At 39.8% G+C, this 14274-nt stretch overlaps 1 protein-coding gene across 2 annotated transcripts in view; it reads left to right on the top strand.

The window, feature by feature from the left end:
• Positions 1–2077: 2077 nt before the first annotated feature.
• Positions 2078–14274, top strand: part of LOC138957165 (protein mono-ADP-ribosyltransferase PARP15-like) — a 45825-nt gene continuing 33628 nt past the window's right edge. The window contains exons 1-5 of one of the 2 annotated variants that reach the window (XM_070328322.1): positions 2078–2223; positions 9451–9660; positions 10846–10927; positions 11543–11722; positions 13265–13719. In XM_070328322.1, the coding sequence (XP_070184423.1) occupies positions 9541–9660; positions 10846–10927; positions 11543–11722; positions 13265–13719 (837 nt within the window). In that variant the 5' untranslated portion in view covers positions 2078–2223; positions 9451–9540. The remainder of the gene's footprint in view (positions 2224–9450; positions 9661–10845; positions 10928–11542; positions 11723–13264; positions 13720–14274) is intronic. The other variant, XM_070328323.1, reaches the window with a different exon arrangement.

Genomic DNA, 14274 nt, shown 5'->3' on the forward strand with positions numbered 1-14274 from the left:
GAACGGTCAACCGCCACCGCTCAGTTCGTGTGACTCGCAGCCGTTTGTTGTGTTTTAGATTCAGGGGTACACAATAACGTGCTATTGCAGATACAGCGAGTCGCATTGAAATCACAAACTGACTACTAAATTGTAAAAAAAGGAAAGTGGATCACACGGGTTCACGATGGCTCAGGGGTTAGATAAACCACGAAAACAGGTGTGTGGTTTACGCGAGCTAAATAGCCATTCAAACGAACTGTGTCATTTAATGCTATTCAGTAAATGCTATTGCAAGTGTGTTCGATAAGGTTAGAACTGCTTTTTTCTTGAGAAGATTTAAATCGTTCTGTAAACCATTTGGGACGGACTGGGGCTTTAATTGAACTAATTTCAGCATAGCTTCGCGCGAAGTCCAAGGGAATGCACTCTGCTCTTTCGAGTGTGATTTCTCCGTCCATCTTGAATCAAAAAGCATTCTTCTGACAAAAAACCCAACTTCGTCGCAGAGCTACGGCGTAGCTTCACATATCAAAACTTGCGAAGCGAAGTAGGGTACAAAGTACTTCGCCGTAGCTGTGGGTTTTTGGTATAAAGACTTCGCGAAGCTTCGCCAAGTCGACTTCGTGCTCAATTAAGGACGGACTTTAAAAGAAGATAATGACAGACATGACCTGATATTTACAGGCAGTGAATTCCAAAGTTATGCATCATTTTAGAAAGACTTGTTTTAAGCAAATCAATGCGGGGCCTTGGCAAAACAAGGTTAATTCTAGTGTTTGGATAATATGACAGAGATGATTTGAAGAGTTGTATAAGATAGGTTGGGGCTTCGTGATAGACGACTTATACATAAATGAACATTCATTAAAATCTGCTTCTTTAAGCTTAACATCCCTATACTTTCCATCTTTTCGTTGGTAGGAAGAGATGAACTGGGCAGAATTAACTTATCAGCTCTTCGCTGGAGCGACTTCTTCAAGTGAACCTCACTACACCCGTCCCAGACTATAGAAGCATAATGAATGTGGGGGTTTATGTGGGCCTTGTAAAAGAGTTCGTGTGTCAAAATTAATAATGCATTGCAACTTTGATAAGAGAAATTTGATAACACATAATTAGCAAATTCCTTGCAAATTGCATTGCTGTGAGTATGCCATCTCAGATTATTATCAACAATTAGTCCCAATAAACGGTGCTCAGCTACTTGCTCAATGGGGTGCTTTTTTAGGAACAAACTCGGAGTTATTTCTAAAAGTTGATGTTTTTGGCGAGTGGAGATTATCATGGATTTTATCTACCATTGAGAGAGAGAAAGAGAGAAAGAGAAAGAAAGAGAGAGAGAGAGAGAGAGAGAGAGAGAGAGAGAGAGAGAGAGAGAGTGAGAGAGTTCTAATGATTGATTTGGTTAAAAAAAAATTCTATAACAAAAGACTATGTTACTGATGAAAACAAATTACGAATCTGCTGTCCCATTCGCGGTCGGCAGCCCCGCGTATGATGCACCGAACCGTTTTATTGCACAACTCAACGCTTTTCAGACATTTCGTTCCCACGTGCTTCTTCTGTCCCATTCGCAGTCGGCAGCCCCGCGTACGCTCATCTCTCACATTTGACCGCCTCTCGTCAACAGGGTCGGTCGATATATTCTATCCCCGAAATAGCACTTCTTTGCATCTTCAATGATTCCATCGTCCATTAGAATCCCAAACCGATGTCATATACGAGCTGATTTTGTGAAATAAAGCACATTTCTACTTCCGAAACCCATCGAACAGCCATTTCCGGCGCTCGATCGCCGACATGTTCAGCTTTGAGGGTAATTTACGGGCAAATATGAACCGCTCTATGGCATTTTATGCATCGATCAACAAATTAAGGCATCGCCGAATCTATAGCTTACCTTAAATCCCGACGTAAATCAAACAAATCCAAGAAAACTGACAAAACGTGCCTTCAGTCGTGTTAGGCCCCGCGTACACCCTCTGCTCCGCTTATGACCTGTTATCCCCCGTGAAATAGGGCTCTTACACTGCCATACCGCTTTTAAATCCTGAGTTACTTTCAGAACTCGTCTATTCTGCCAGTGCGTGCTTTTACTGCGCGCTGGGGAAGCTTTTAAATTGAAAGGCCTTTTTTGCGCAGAGGTGTTTCTTTCATACCAGGCCACATTTGTGTATGTTGAATATCGTGTACGCATAGCAAGACCGAGAGCGGTGCTGGTGAACTATTTTACGAACCTGAGTAAGTAGAAATGTTTTGTTTAACTTGTTCAGAATACGAGTAGGTGATTGAGTGAGCGAGCAAATGTGTGAGCAAACAGTCATTTTTACACACCCGTTTAAACGGGTTGTGTGTTGGTTTCAGTCTGTCTGTCTGTCTGTTTTTCAGTTTGTCTGTCTGCCCATTTTGACGTATGTCTCCAGTGTTTATGGGTCGTGTGTAGCTTGGAAGTATGGTGCACACGATTATTCCAGCGTCGCGGACGACGCTGGTATCTGCGGTCGGGAAAGACTTTCCACGAATTTGCCACAGGGCGCCGCCATGTTTTCTGTGCTCGACTGCGAGCAGACCACAGGCACATTACACCCAAAATTCTTGTAGGCATACACAGACGCAACATAGCATGTACAGACAATAACACCCACAACACTTCAACTGCATATGAAAGGAATAAAAATAAATCCGCAAATCAGTCGCGCACAATACACCAGTTAGAAAAACAAGGAGTACCAAAGCGGCGTGCAGAAACTAAACTGACTCGGAGACTGAGAAGAAACATTTATCACACGATGTGGATAGCAAACATTAAAATAAAACAGATAAGTCAAGCAAAAAATAAACACAAATATCGAAAACACAATAAACAAAGGTAAAGAAAACAAAAAGAGATGCTTGCCGACAGTCAGTGTGTGTGTGCGTGGTTTGCCGTGTGCGTCAGCGGGGTGTGTGTGTGTGTGTGTGTGTGTGTGTGTGTGTGTGTGTGCGTGCGCGTGCATGCGTGCGTAGGCTACGTTCTTGCGTGTGTGCGTTCGAATGAGAAAGAAGAGAGAGAGAGGATTGAACAATGAGGTCACGTTCTCTGTCACATGAATACATATATATACACACACTGAAGGCTACTTCGGACACGAACACTTGCCAACAACTGTGGTTGGACATGCTTTTGAAATGTAATATTTTTTCGACATGATTTCTGGACATACGAATCCCGCTGTGTTGCCTACTGATGTTGCGAATGATGAAGGTTTTGAGTTGACTGACCTTGAGGAGGGATTGCATCAGGCGTTTATCGTCTCAAATTATATCCTTGCTACTTTTCAGGAGTCAACTATTGCCATTCATGGTAACTTGGATAGTCAATGTTTTTATTTGTTTGATTCCCATCAAAGAAACAGAAATGGTAACCATTCTTCAAATGGCGCTGCAGTTTTGATGTCATCAAGTTAATTCCTTTGCAGAATTGATTGATTTTCTCAAAAGCCATTATCAATGTGTTTATCAATTAACACCTGTTCATTTCTGTCCAACTGCAATGCAAACTCAATGTGGAGAAAACAAGGATTCATTACAAACAAGTCATCCCTGTACATCAACAGATTTATGTACCTCAATCAATACTGCTAGTATGAGTGACAGGAATCTAAAAGAAAAAACAACCAAACGCAAATGTACTACTACTTCTACGACTCGTTTGAATGTAAAACAGAAATGTAACACTATCTGTGACAATGACGGTTCTACGACTCGTTTGAAGGACAGTATAGATCGAACCTTAACCCACAACTACGACAATTTGTGTCAGACTTTTTTGAACAGGAAAATATGCCTCTGTTCAACAGTAACCAAAACATGGAAGATGTTTTTGAAACTTTACAGAAATGTAACACTAGCCTATCTGTGACAATGTTGCTTTTGAATTGAACCCACATTTGTTGAACAGGAGAGAATGTTCCTGTTCAACAGTGCCCAAAACACTGAATCTGACGTTTTTGAATCTTTTCTGTCATCTAACTGAATCTGACGTTTTTGAATCTTTTCTGTCATCTAACCCAATTGCTCATGACTTCATCGATCTTGAACATGCCTACTTTTCAAAGAAAGACAGACAAAAGCGAAATCTGCATGTTAGCCATCTGCCTGAAATGGTCAATGCACTTTTGTAAAATTGTCACAGCTGTTATGCACTTTTGTGAAATGGTCAGTGCTGTTGTGCACTTATGCAAAACTTGGTGCTGTGCTGTTAACATTTGAACAAAATGCATTTTGTTCAAATGTTTAGTGCAACTTGCTACTATATAATCGCTGTATGCGCTTTGTGGTAATAATGCACTGTTGTGAAAAGTTTGCGCTAAATGTTGGCACTATGCATCATTGTTGGAGCACCCTCCTGTAGATGCACCATGCTGAAAAATGTACTTATGAATCAAGCATTGACTGAAATAAACAATTTATATATCCAGCACAACATGCAATTCATTAACTTTTGACCCTAACCTTTAACACTTCCCAAAATAAATCTTTGGTGGACATTGCATCGACGCTGTTCATTTTGAATGAACATTTTTCTTGTTACATCTTAGTGTGGACTGGGTGGCCGAGTGGTGGTAATTAACGCACTTGCGCTCGGAAGCGAGAGGTTGCGAGTTCGACCCTGGGTCAGGGCGTTAGCAATTTTCTCCCCCCTTTCCTAGCCTAGGTGGTGGGTTCAAGTGCTAGTCTTTCGGATGAGACGAAAAACCGAGGTCCCTTCGTGTACACTACATTGGGGTGTGCACGTAAAAGATCCCACGATTGACAAAAGGGTCTTTCCTGGCAAAATTGTATAGGCATAGATAAAAATGTCCACCAAAATACCCGTGTGACTTGGAATAATAGGCCGTGAAAAAGTAGGATATGCGCCGAAATGGCTGCGATCTGCTGGCCGATGTGAATGCGTGATGTATTGTGTAAAAAAATTCCATCTCACACGGCATAAATAAATCCCTGCGCCTTGAATAAAAATTGAAAAGAAAAAAAAATCCCTGCGCTTAGAACTGTACCCACGGAATACGCGCGATATAAGCCTCATATTGATTGATTGATTGATTGATTGATATACAAAAATTAGATTTGTACGGGCGCAGTGCCTTGGTGGTAAGACGTCGGCCTCCTAATCGGGAGGTCGTGAGTTCGAATCCCGGTCGCTGCCGCCTGGTGGGTTAAGAGTGGAGATTTTTCCGATCTCCCAGGTCAACTTATGTGCAGACCTGCTAGTGACTTAACCCCCTTCGTGTGTACACGCAAGCACAAGACCAAGTGCGCACGGAAAAGATCCTGTAATCCATGTCGGAGTTCGGTGGGTTATGGAAACACAAAAATACCCAGCATGCCTACTCAACGAAAGCGGAGTGAAGCTGACTATGCTCTCAGAGTATAGTGTGGGGAACCCAAATGGGCAAACGACTTGAAATTGTGGATGACCGAAAATAAATTGAAACTTAATGACGACAAGACCGAGATCATGCTAGTTGTACCCCCTTCTCTTAAAAAAGAACCATCCCTTCCTGCCCAAATCTCTATAGCTGGAACTGATATTCAGTTGGCTTCTCAAGTACGAAACCTCGGTGTCATCTTCGACGAAACTCTCTGTTTCAAACAACAAGTCTCCACTGTCTGTAGAAATGCCTACTATGAACTGAGAAAAATTAGCTCCATCCGCCACTGCCTTTCTTCCGATGCTACAAAAACCCTCATTTGCTCTCTCGTTCTTTCAAGGCTAGATTACGGAAATGCCCTTCTTTCTGGTTCATTTGACTATCTCATTGAAAAACTGCAGAAAGTACAGAACAACTCCGCTAGATTAATCACAAAGACCCCTAAAAGACACCACATCACACCTGTTTTGAGATCCCTTCACTGGCTGCCTGTAAGAAGTCGTATTCAATACAAAATTGCATGCATTTGTTTCTCTTTCTTTCATGGTACAGGACCTGCTTATCTCTCTGAGATGTTATCAAAATATTCAAACCTCTCCTCTCTTCGCTCTGCAACAGATACCAATGTACTTAGTAAACCAAAAAGAAACAGAAAATCAACTAACTATGGATTTGAGAGATCCTTCAAGTACCAGGGACCTCTTGTCTGGGAGAAAATCCCCCGGAGCATTAGGGATTCCCAGTCACCATCTGCCTTTAGAACAGCCCTCAAAACACACATGTTTAAGTTAGACCTCTGAAGGAGATCCCATGATCGGTGAGTCATCGGCGCTGCCACGTGTATTATATACTAAAGTGTGGCGTTCATGAGGATGTGTATGTGCCTGTGTGTGTTGTACTAGAATAACGTATGCGTACATGGAATGACATTGCGGGTTACCTGAACATTGACAATGACGAAAGAAAGATTGTGTGTGAGTGTGTGCGCGCGTGTGTGTGTGTGTGTGTGTGTGTGTGTGCGTGTGTGTGTGCGTGCGTGTGTGGGTGTGTGTGACCATGTTTGAATTTATTCGGATTTAGTTCTCTTTCCTTGTTTGTATTATGATTGTGTAAGTGTAAAGCGCTCTGGGCTCGTCACCACGAGGTTTACGCGCTATATAAGTAATCGTTATTATTATTATTATTATTAAACGAGCTCACACGTAACCAGACAAATTCTGGAACGCTGAAGAAGAAGAAGATTTGTACCTGAAGCGAAAGACAAGATATGAAGACGACACTGTCTACTATGTTATATGAATATTACAACTGACTCGTCCAATTTTTGTCCCCCAAGACTTTGTTCGTGACATAAAGAAAGACCTGTGGGTCATTCAGTATACCGTGCGCACGTGTTTTTTTGTCGTTGGTGTAATGGCCAGTGTGTGTAGGAACTAGTGTTTTTTTGAGGGGAAGCAAAATATTGCAGGTGCTGTTCATGTATTACAGGTAACGGATTTCCCGCGTTATTCTTGAGTAAACCTGCCATTACAGCAAGACTTAGTACATATGACATTCCGTTTGTCAAATAATTATGTGGATACTTTTTCATGTTTTTTTCACCAGTTTTATAATCATTATTTAGAAGCTCATGTGCTAAATAAGTAATTGTTTATAAACAATGTAAAACAATTCTAAATAATTTTTTGTTTACGTAAACCATTCATTATTTACCTAAACAATTCATTGTTTACGTAAATAATTCATTGTTTACGTAAATAATGATTTATTTAGCAACATTGCTGATTGTTTACAAACAATGTAAAATACGTCTAAATAATATATTGTTTACGTAAACAATATATTATTTAGACTTATATTACATTGTTTATAAACAATCAGCAATGTTGCTAAATAAATCATTATTTACGTAAACAATGAATTATTTACGTAAACAATGAATTGTTTAGCCAACACATTTTCCATTATTTAGGGGTTTCTAGGATTCGCTTCTGAACTAAGTTTTATGTCTTTCAGTGATTACTATAATTGAATACAAGGTCTCTCCACACACTCTTATCTTAAAATAGCTGTTGTTGAACGGGACCTTTTGTTTGTTTTCGCATTCAGTTCTTTTCGTACGGCAATTTCAGCTTGTAAAATAAACAAATTTACGAACATTTTCTGATAAATAATGTTTGGAGATACCTTGTATTGAATTATATACTGAAAGGCATAAATTCTGCAAATAGTGCATTGAACGATTTTGCTCTCAAACGAAAATCAGATTGAACCTGTAATTTGTAGTTGACATCTTGAGTGTCGGAGCAAATGTTTCACGCTGTCAGCGTGCGCTTTGCAGTATTGCTGATCCAGCCACAGCTCACTGTGCTAATAAAGACAATGGGCTGAACGGGAGACAATAACGTAAAAACGATAGTGTATGGCCCTATAAAATGCAACTGGCTGTTTGGCTGTATCAGATATCGCAATCAAGCCACGACTTGATGAAGGAGAGAGACAGCAAGCGATTGGGATGCTTAGAGCTGGCCAAAGCATTGAACGTGATGAACGCTGAACGTTTTCCGAAATCATTGCGCTTGGACTCAGTCACTTTTTTTGAAAAATTGTCATTTCATGATGTTCTATTCAAAATCAATAAAGCGAAGGTTTATAAACACTAAAATGGCCAATAAATAAAATATTCAAACATTGAAAACATTCACCACAGAGTTGATTTTTTGTGATTTTTTAAAGTTCAGTTTGCGGAATTTATGCCTCTCGGTATAGTATAAATACACAAAGAAAAAAAATGAAGCTTAGAAGTCAATTCTTGATTCCCCTAAATAATGAAAACTGCTTTCCCTAAACAATGCAGTTTTCATTATTTAGCGAATCTGCTAAATAATGCATTATTATTATTATTATTATTATTGTGATCATTTTTATGCGCCTAATCTAGATATAGCCCTAGGCGCTTACATATTAATTTCTGCCGTTTGAAATGGAATTTTTTTACAGACAGACAGACAAACAGACATTTTTTACACACAATATATAACGCATTCACATCGGCCAGTAAAGCTCAGTAGCCTATTAGGCGAGCATTCACCTTTCACGACCTTTATTCCAAGTCAAACGGGTATTTGGTGGACATTTTTATCTATGCCTATACAATTTTGCCAGGAAAGACCCTTTTGTCAATCGTGGGATCTTTAACGTGCACACCCCAATGTAGTGTACACGAAGGGACCTCGGTTTTTCGTCTCATCCGAAAGACTAGCACTTGAACCCACCACCTAATGATTTATTTAGCAACTGCTCACTTTATCCACCCAAAAAATATTATTTTGTGAAATAAGTGATTATTTGTGTAAACAATACATTATTTACGTAAACAATGAATTATTTACGTAAACAATGAATTATTTACGTAAACGATGAATTGTTTAGGTAAACAATGAATGGTTTACGTAAACAAAAAAATATTTAGAATTTTTTTTTTACATTGTTTATAAACAATTACCGTAAACGGTACTTATTTAGCACATGAGCTTCTAAATAATGATTATTTAGCTAAAACTGGTGAAAAAAACATGAAAAAGTATCCAAATAATTATTTGACAAACGGAATGCCATAAGTACAGGGTGACCAAACAATTCCACCCATAAAAAAAGCTTATAACTTCTGTCACCAGGTGCATAAAGACGATAGTAATTATATTCTTCTTGCAAAAATCGTCTCTACAGTTTTGATAGATGCCTTCAAAAGGATCGAATTGTACTTCATCCTTACGTTTGGTGCCGCAGTGAAACATTCCAAGGTTTCATCACCAATGATTGGTTGTTAATGATATACGACACAGATACACGCACAGCCTAACGGTGATCTTTGTTGTCACTTTCTTGGAATACATACAAACAAATGACAAAATTTGTTCGTCACGCCATTTCTCGCACAATGACGTATATATATCGTTTTGAATCTGGGAGTCAAGAAGAGATGTCTTAATTATATTGGTTTGTTCAATCGGTGCAGTTTGTCTTTAACATAAACTGTTCTTTTTCTTTTCAGTAAAGCCCTGGGAAGTAGGTGAGACATGGAAACAAAACATATGCAAGTCACCGAGTAGATTCAACGTTTCTTGATCTGAATATTTTCAAGATGGACAGATCACAACCCGAGACTGATGAGGGAGGGACTGATTGTGTGTCATGCCGTAAGCACATTGAAGTTGTCTGTCCCCACTGCGATATCCGTCAACCAAGGCTGTTTACCAACAGGGTGAGTAGGTTCTCGGTAGCTGCGCTGCCTTAAAACTAGTTTTCGGCATCGGCGTGCGTTCGATCCCCACGTTCGGCAAGGGATTTAGTTCACAGAGTCAACTTTGTCCGAACATCCACGTGTGCACGCATTCGCACGATAAAGTGCCCAAATTCACAGTGAAAGTCTCAGGGGTTGGAAACACGAATACACGCATACAGGTTAAACGAAAATAATGGGTAGCGCCTTACTGTGTGGCAGCTCGCTTTTCCCAGGTATAGTGATAAAGCAGCCCTTATTTTCATGAGGGTAACATCACAGACTATATGAAATCTTATCGTATCTGACGTACCATGGAGAAAGAATCATCGAACTGCCTCAATGTTTTCTACTATTTAATGGATTGACTCGGTGACAATTAAGATGGTCATCTAAATCATAAGGAAACAGACAAATCAGAAATTCCTAATCACTTTTTTTAATAGGGATGGAATTTGAAGGTATCCATTATAAAAAAAGCAAAAAAGCAGGGAGCCCGCTAATGGACATAAAAAAAACATGTAATAATTGTGTAGTTATAATTTTTAGGAAGACAACTAAGGCCAATTTTAGAACAGCACATTTTTCTAACCAAATTGTTTTGGAAATCCCCGCAAGGGGTACACGGTTTGGTTTGGGGTTGCACATAATTACATTTCATGCCACACTTTAAATGTTAACAATTTAAACCATGATTCCCAATGTAGTTTTGGTTATTTTCGCTACTGCTTTATACTGAAATCAGAAGAACGTGCAGGCATTTGTCACATTTCCTTTTGGACTCCTAAAATAGGTATGCGTACCAGCCAGCACCGGAAACATGACGACCAACTGAAAAGGCACTCGGAAGCTGCAAAATAGGACCTGTTCACTTTTCGTTTTATATTATACAGGACTATTGTTACGGAGCTTTCTCGCATCTTTTAATAGCTTGAAGGAACGTTTGAATAACGAAAACCAAGCAACCAGCTTATCGTAGGATGCCTGGAAGACAGCGATATTGGTCTCAAATTATTAGTGCATAATCATATCCATCATTTGATACCTTTATCACACTACTAATCACAGAAGTGCTATTTGTTGGACTCCAATCGAATTGATTAAAAGTCGTAGTTACTGCACTTTGGCCACTAAGATTCTTCCATCATGACTTTCTCTTTTTGACAGGTGTCAATGCTGAAGGAAAAACATATCAGTGCTGTGAAAGAAGGGGCACACGCCAATGTGAAACAGAAACCTGCAAAGGAAAGTAAGTACACGATATTTAAGTGTCAATTCTGCCTCTGTAATGGAAGAGAGAAAGATCTATTTTGCAACAAATGGCAACTGACGTCTGCTCGGGTAAAAAAAAAACCAAAGGCAGTTATTTCCATTAGACCGTTTCGCGAAAAAAAATGTGCAGGCACAGTTATTATTGGGCAAAAAAAAGTTGCTTTCGGGTAACGAGCCAAAATAAAATAGGGTCGGTAGGTAGGCTTTTTATTTAAAAGTAAGAGTGTTAATGTTTCCCACAGATATGCCAATAGTTAGTTTTTGTTTTGTTTCAAGTAATTAAAAAAAGGTTTTAGGGTCGGCAGGAAAAAAATAGGGTCAGTCGGGTTACCCTAAACCGCGCCCCACCAATGTTATTTCTCATTTTAAGATAATAAAGAATAATTGTATTGTATCGTATTGTATTGTATTGTATTGATTGAATGTATTGTTAAGAAATTGTCTTGTATCGTATGTATTGCATGTATTGTGTTGTATTGTATTGCATTATATTGTATTGTATTGTATTGTGCTTTGCTGTTTTGTATTGTATTAAATATTCGAAACCGCCAATTACCTGGCTGTTTTTGGAAGTGATGTTGTATTCCGACAGGTCCTACGCAAGAACCGCCACGTCAGCATGCTAGCATACTTGCACGATCACACGGAGACATCCAAATCAAATCCGTGAAAAACTTGTACCTCACACAGCAACTCACTGTTGTCAACGTGCAAGCTGATCAACGTCCTATCAGGGTAAACGTTGCAACTGATGTGGAAGAAGTGCAGTCAGGTAAGTTGCTTCCCCCCCCCCCCCCCCTGCTGTTGTTTCTGACGGAATATCTGAATACTCATTTCCTTTGTTTGGGATAAAGAATCTTTGTATTCATTTTGAAAAATAAACACCTTCTTATTTTTTGTGTCATATCCTTCTAACTATGAAGACTTTCTGACAACGTTAGCAGAAGTAGGAATATATTGTTCCTTTGTGACATCTTTTCAATATTGGCCGGTTGCTTGTTTTGCGGGCGGGAATGTTGCTCATTTGGTAGCGGGATGGCTTTATAACCTGTTCGTCACAATCGGCGTGGGTTCAAATCACAGGCACGGCGAGAGATGTTTTTCCTCGTAATCGACTTTGTGTAGACTCTCTTCCGTGTCCGAACACAACCCGTGTGCACACATGCGCGCGGTAAAGTTCCCAAGGTCACAGCGAAAGTCTTGGGGCTTAGAAAACACGAAGACATGCATGCGTTATGTTGTACAAATCTCTCATTCTAATGGTCGTATCTCGATACTTTGTCGAGACAATCCTATAATGCTGACGCGACAAAGAATACAACCGTAGTGGGATTGTTTGTGTCAAAACATCACACCATATCCTCAGCGAATTACCCATACATATCCCAATATTGGCCAACTTGTCTCATATGACGTTACACTCGAAAAGTCAGTCGAGATCCGGCTTGTCTTTGAAAGTATACAACCCTACCGGAGAGAAACCGACAGAACATCACGAAGGGCTGCTTGAAGAGGCGTCATTGTAATACACATCCTGGTAGCATTTCACCAACATTAATGCTACCAAACCATAACTGCCAAGGTGAACAAAACCTTACTACTGCTGCTTTAGATGCTTTTAACGCCGCGGGAACCTGGCTTCCAAAAGTACAAGACATGTTCGTCTGCTATCCTCGTGACAAGCTAGCAAACAGTTACATGTGATAGTTCTGCACAAACAATCCTTATCCTGCAGATAAATGTCTTTTTTGGTACAGCCGTATTCCTGTTGACTAAAACTGTTCTCTGATACCGTTCTCATATCGGTTTATTACAACAAATATCTGACAATGTAAACAGTCACCAAGTGCACTTTTATGATGTTCAACAAGTTCACGAAGACGTTAAAGCTTACAGGATACACGACTTATTCATTAATTTAAAATTAAATCTAAAAAGCTCCATGCTCAAATCGTATTGGAAATCATAACGTGGAAACGCTTCGTACTCACCAATCTTTGTATCCTACCATTATGTGCGCCTTATTACGACATCTACGCCAAACGAAGGTGTTCATTTACAGCACCTTTTGGATAGTACGTTACTTTTGCTTTCTTCCGGTCAAAGTTGCGAACGGTAGTGTATATGTTACAGTTCATCTGTGAAACCAGGGAATACGTGTATTAATTAACTAAACTATTTTAGGTAATACATGCATTTACAGTTTGAAACAAGGGTGAATACTACTTTGGTTTAAACATTGTTTTTTCTGTTTTAACATGTTCATGACATTTAAAGTATTACGGCTTGGGTTAATAATACTTTGAATGTACAGCTTCCGACGACGTTCTAATCCTGAAGACGGACTGGTCAGAAAAGTCGCCGCCGCCTACAAGCAAGACAGAGGCTGTATCCAGTTCGGTGCAACGACCAAAAGTGGAGGCAAAACCCGAACATAAAGAACTCATGATTACTCGTCTTATAGACAGTCACACAGAAACTCTTCTGAGTGAAGTGATGGCTCAGATTAAAGTTCACAACAGCCTGCCAAAAGAAATCGTTCAGAAGTTGTACGAGCGATTTCGACTTCGTCTGCTTGGAGTGACAAAACGCCTGGAGTTTTTGATGGAAGTGGACAGTCAGGATGTAGAGAGAGTGCTCAATCTTCAACCAGAAGTTCAAAAACTGCTTTCAGAAGTTGTCCCCCCAGGAAAACGCGAGGAAGTGACATGGAAAGACTTTTCACACCATCCACTGCCCTGCACTGACGATACACCGCGCCAGCAACCCGTGAGTCGAAGTGTTTGCGTGCCTCCTTAGGCCAAAAAAAAAAAATTGTCTGTTTAGGGTAACATGACCAAAAAAAGTAGGGTCGGTAGGTAGGTAGGTTTTTTTTGTGTTTTTTTTTTTTGTGTGTGTGTGTGTGTGTAAATGCTATGTTGGCTGAACATTCACTTCTTATATTTGATGAATACATGTTTCAAAACTAACGTATATTAAATGAAACGCCAAATGTCTCTTTTTAGCATTTTTACCTCTTTTTTTTTCTTTTTTTTTTTTGAAATCAAAAAAAAGTTTTTGGGTCGGCGCCAAATCGATAGGGTCGGTCGGGTTACCCTAAACAGACAATTTTTTTTTTTTGGCCTTATAACAAGTCGCGTAAGGCGAAAATACAACATTTAGTCAAGTAGCTGTCGAACTCACAGAATGAAACTGAACGCAATGCCATTTTTCAGCAAGACCGTATACTGGTAGCATCGTCAGTCCACCGCTCATGGCAAAGGCAGTGAAATTGACAAGAAGAGCGGGGTAGTAGTTGCGCTAAGAAGGATAGCACGCTTTTCT

Source organism: Littorina saxatilis, unplaced genomic scaffold (assembly GCF_037325665.1).
Source record: "Littorina saxatilis isolate snail1 unplaced genomic scaffold, US_GU_Lsax_2.0 scaffold_356, whole genome shotgun sequence".
NCBI classification, from domain to species: domain Eukaryota; kingdom Metazoa; phylum Mollusca; class Gastropoda; order Littorinimorpha; family Littorinidae; genus Littorina; species Littorina saxatilis.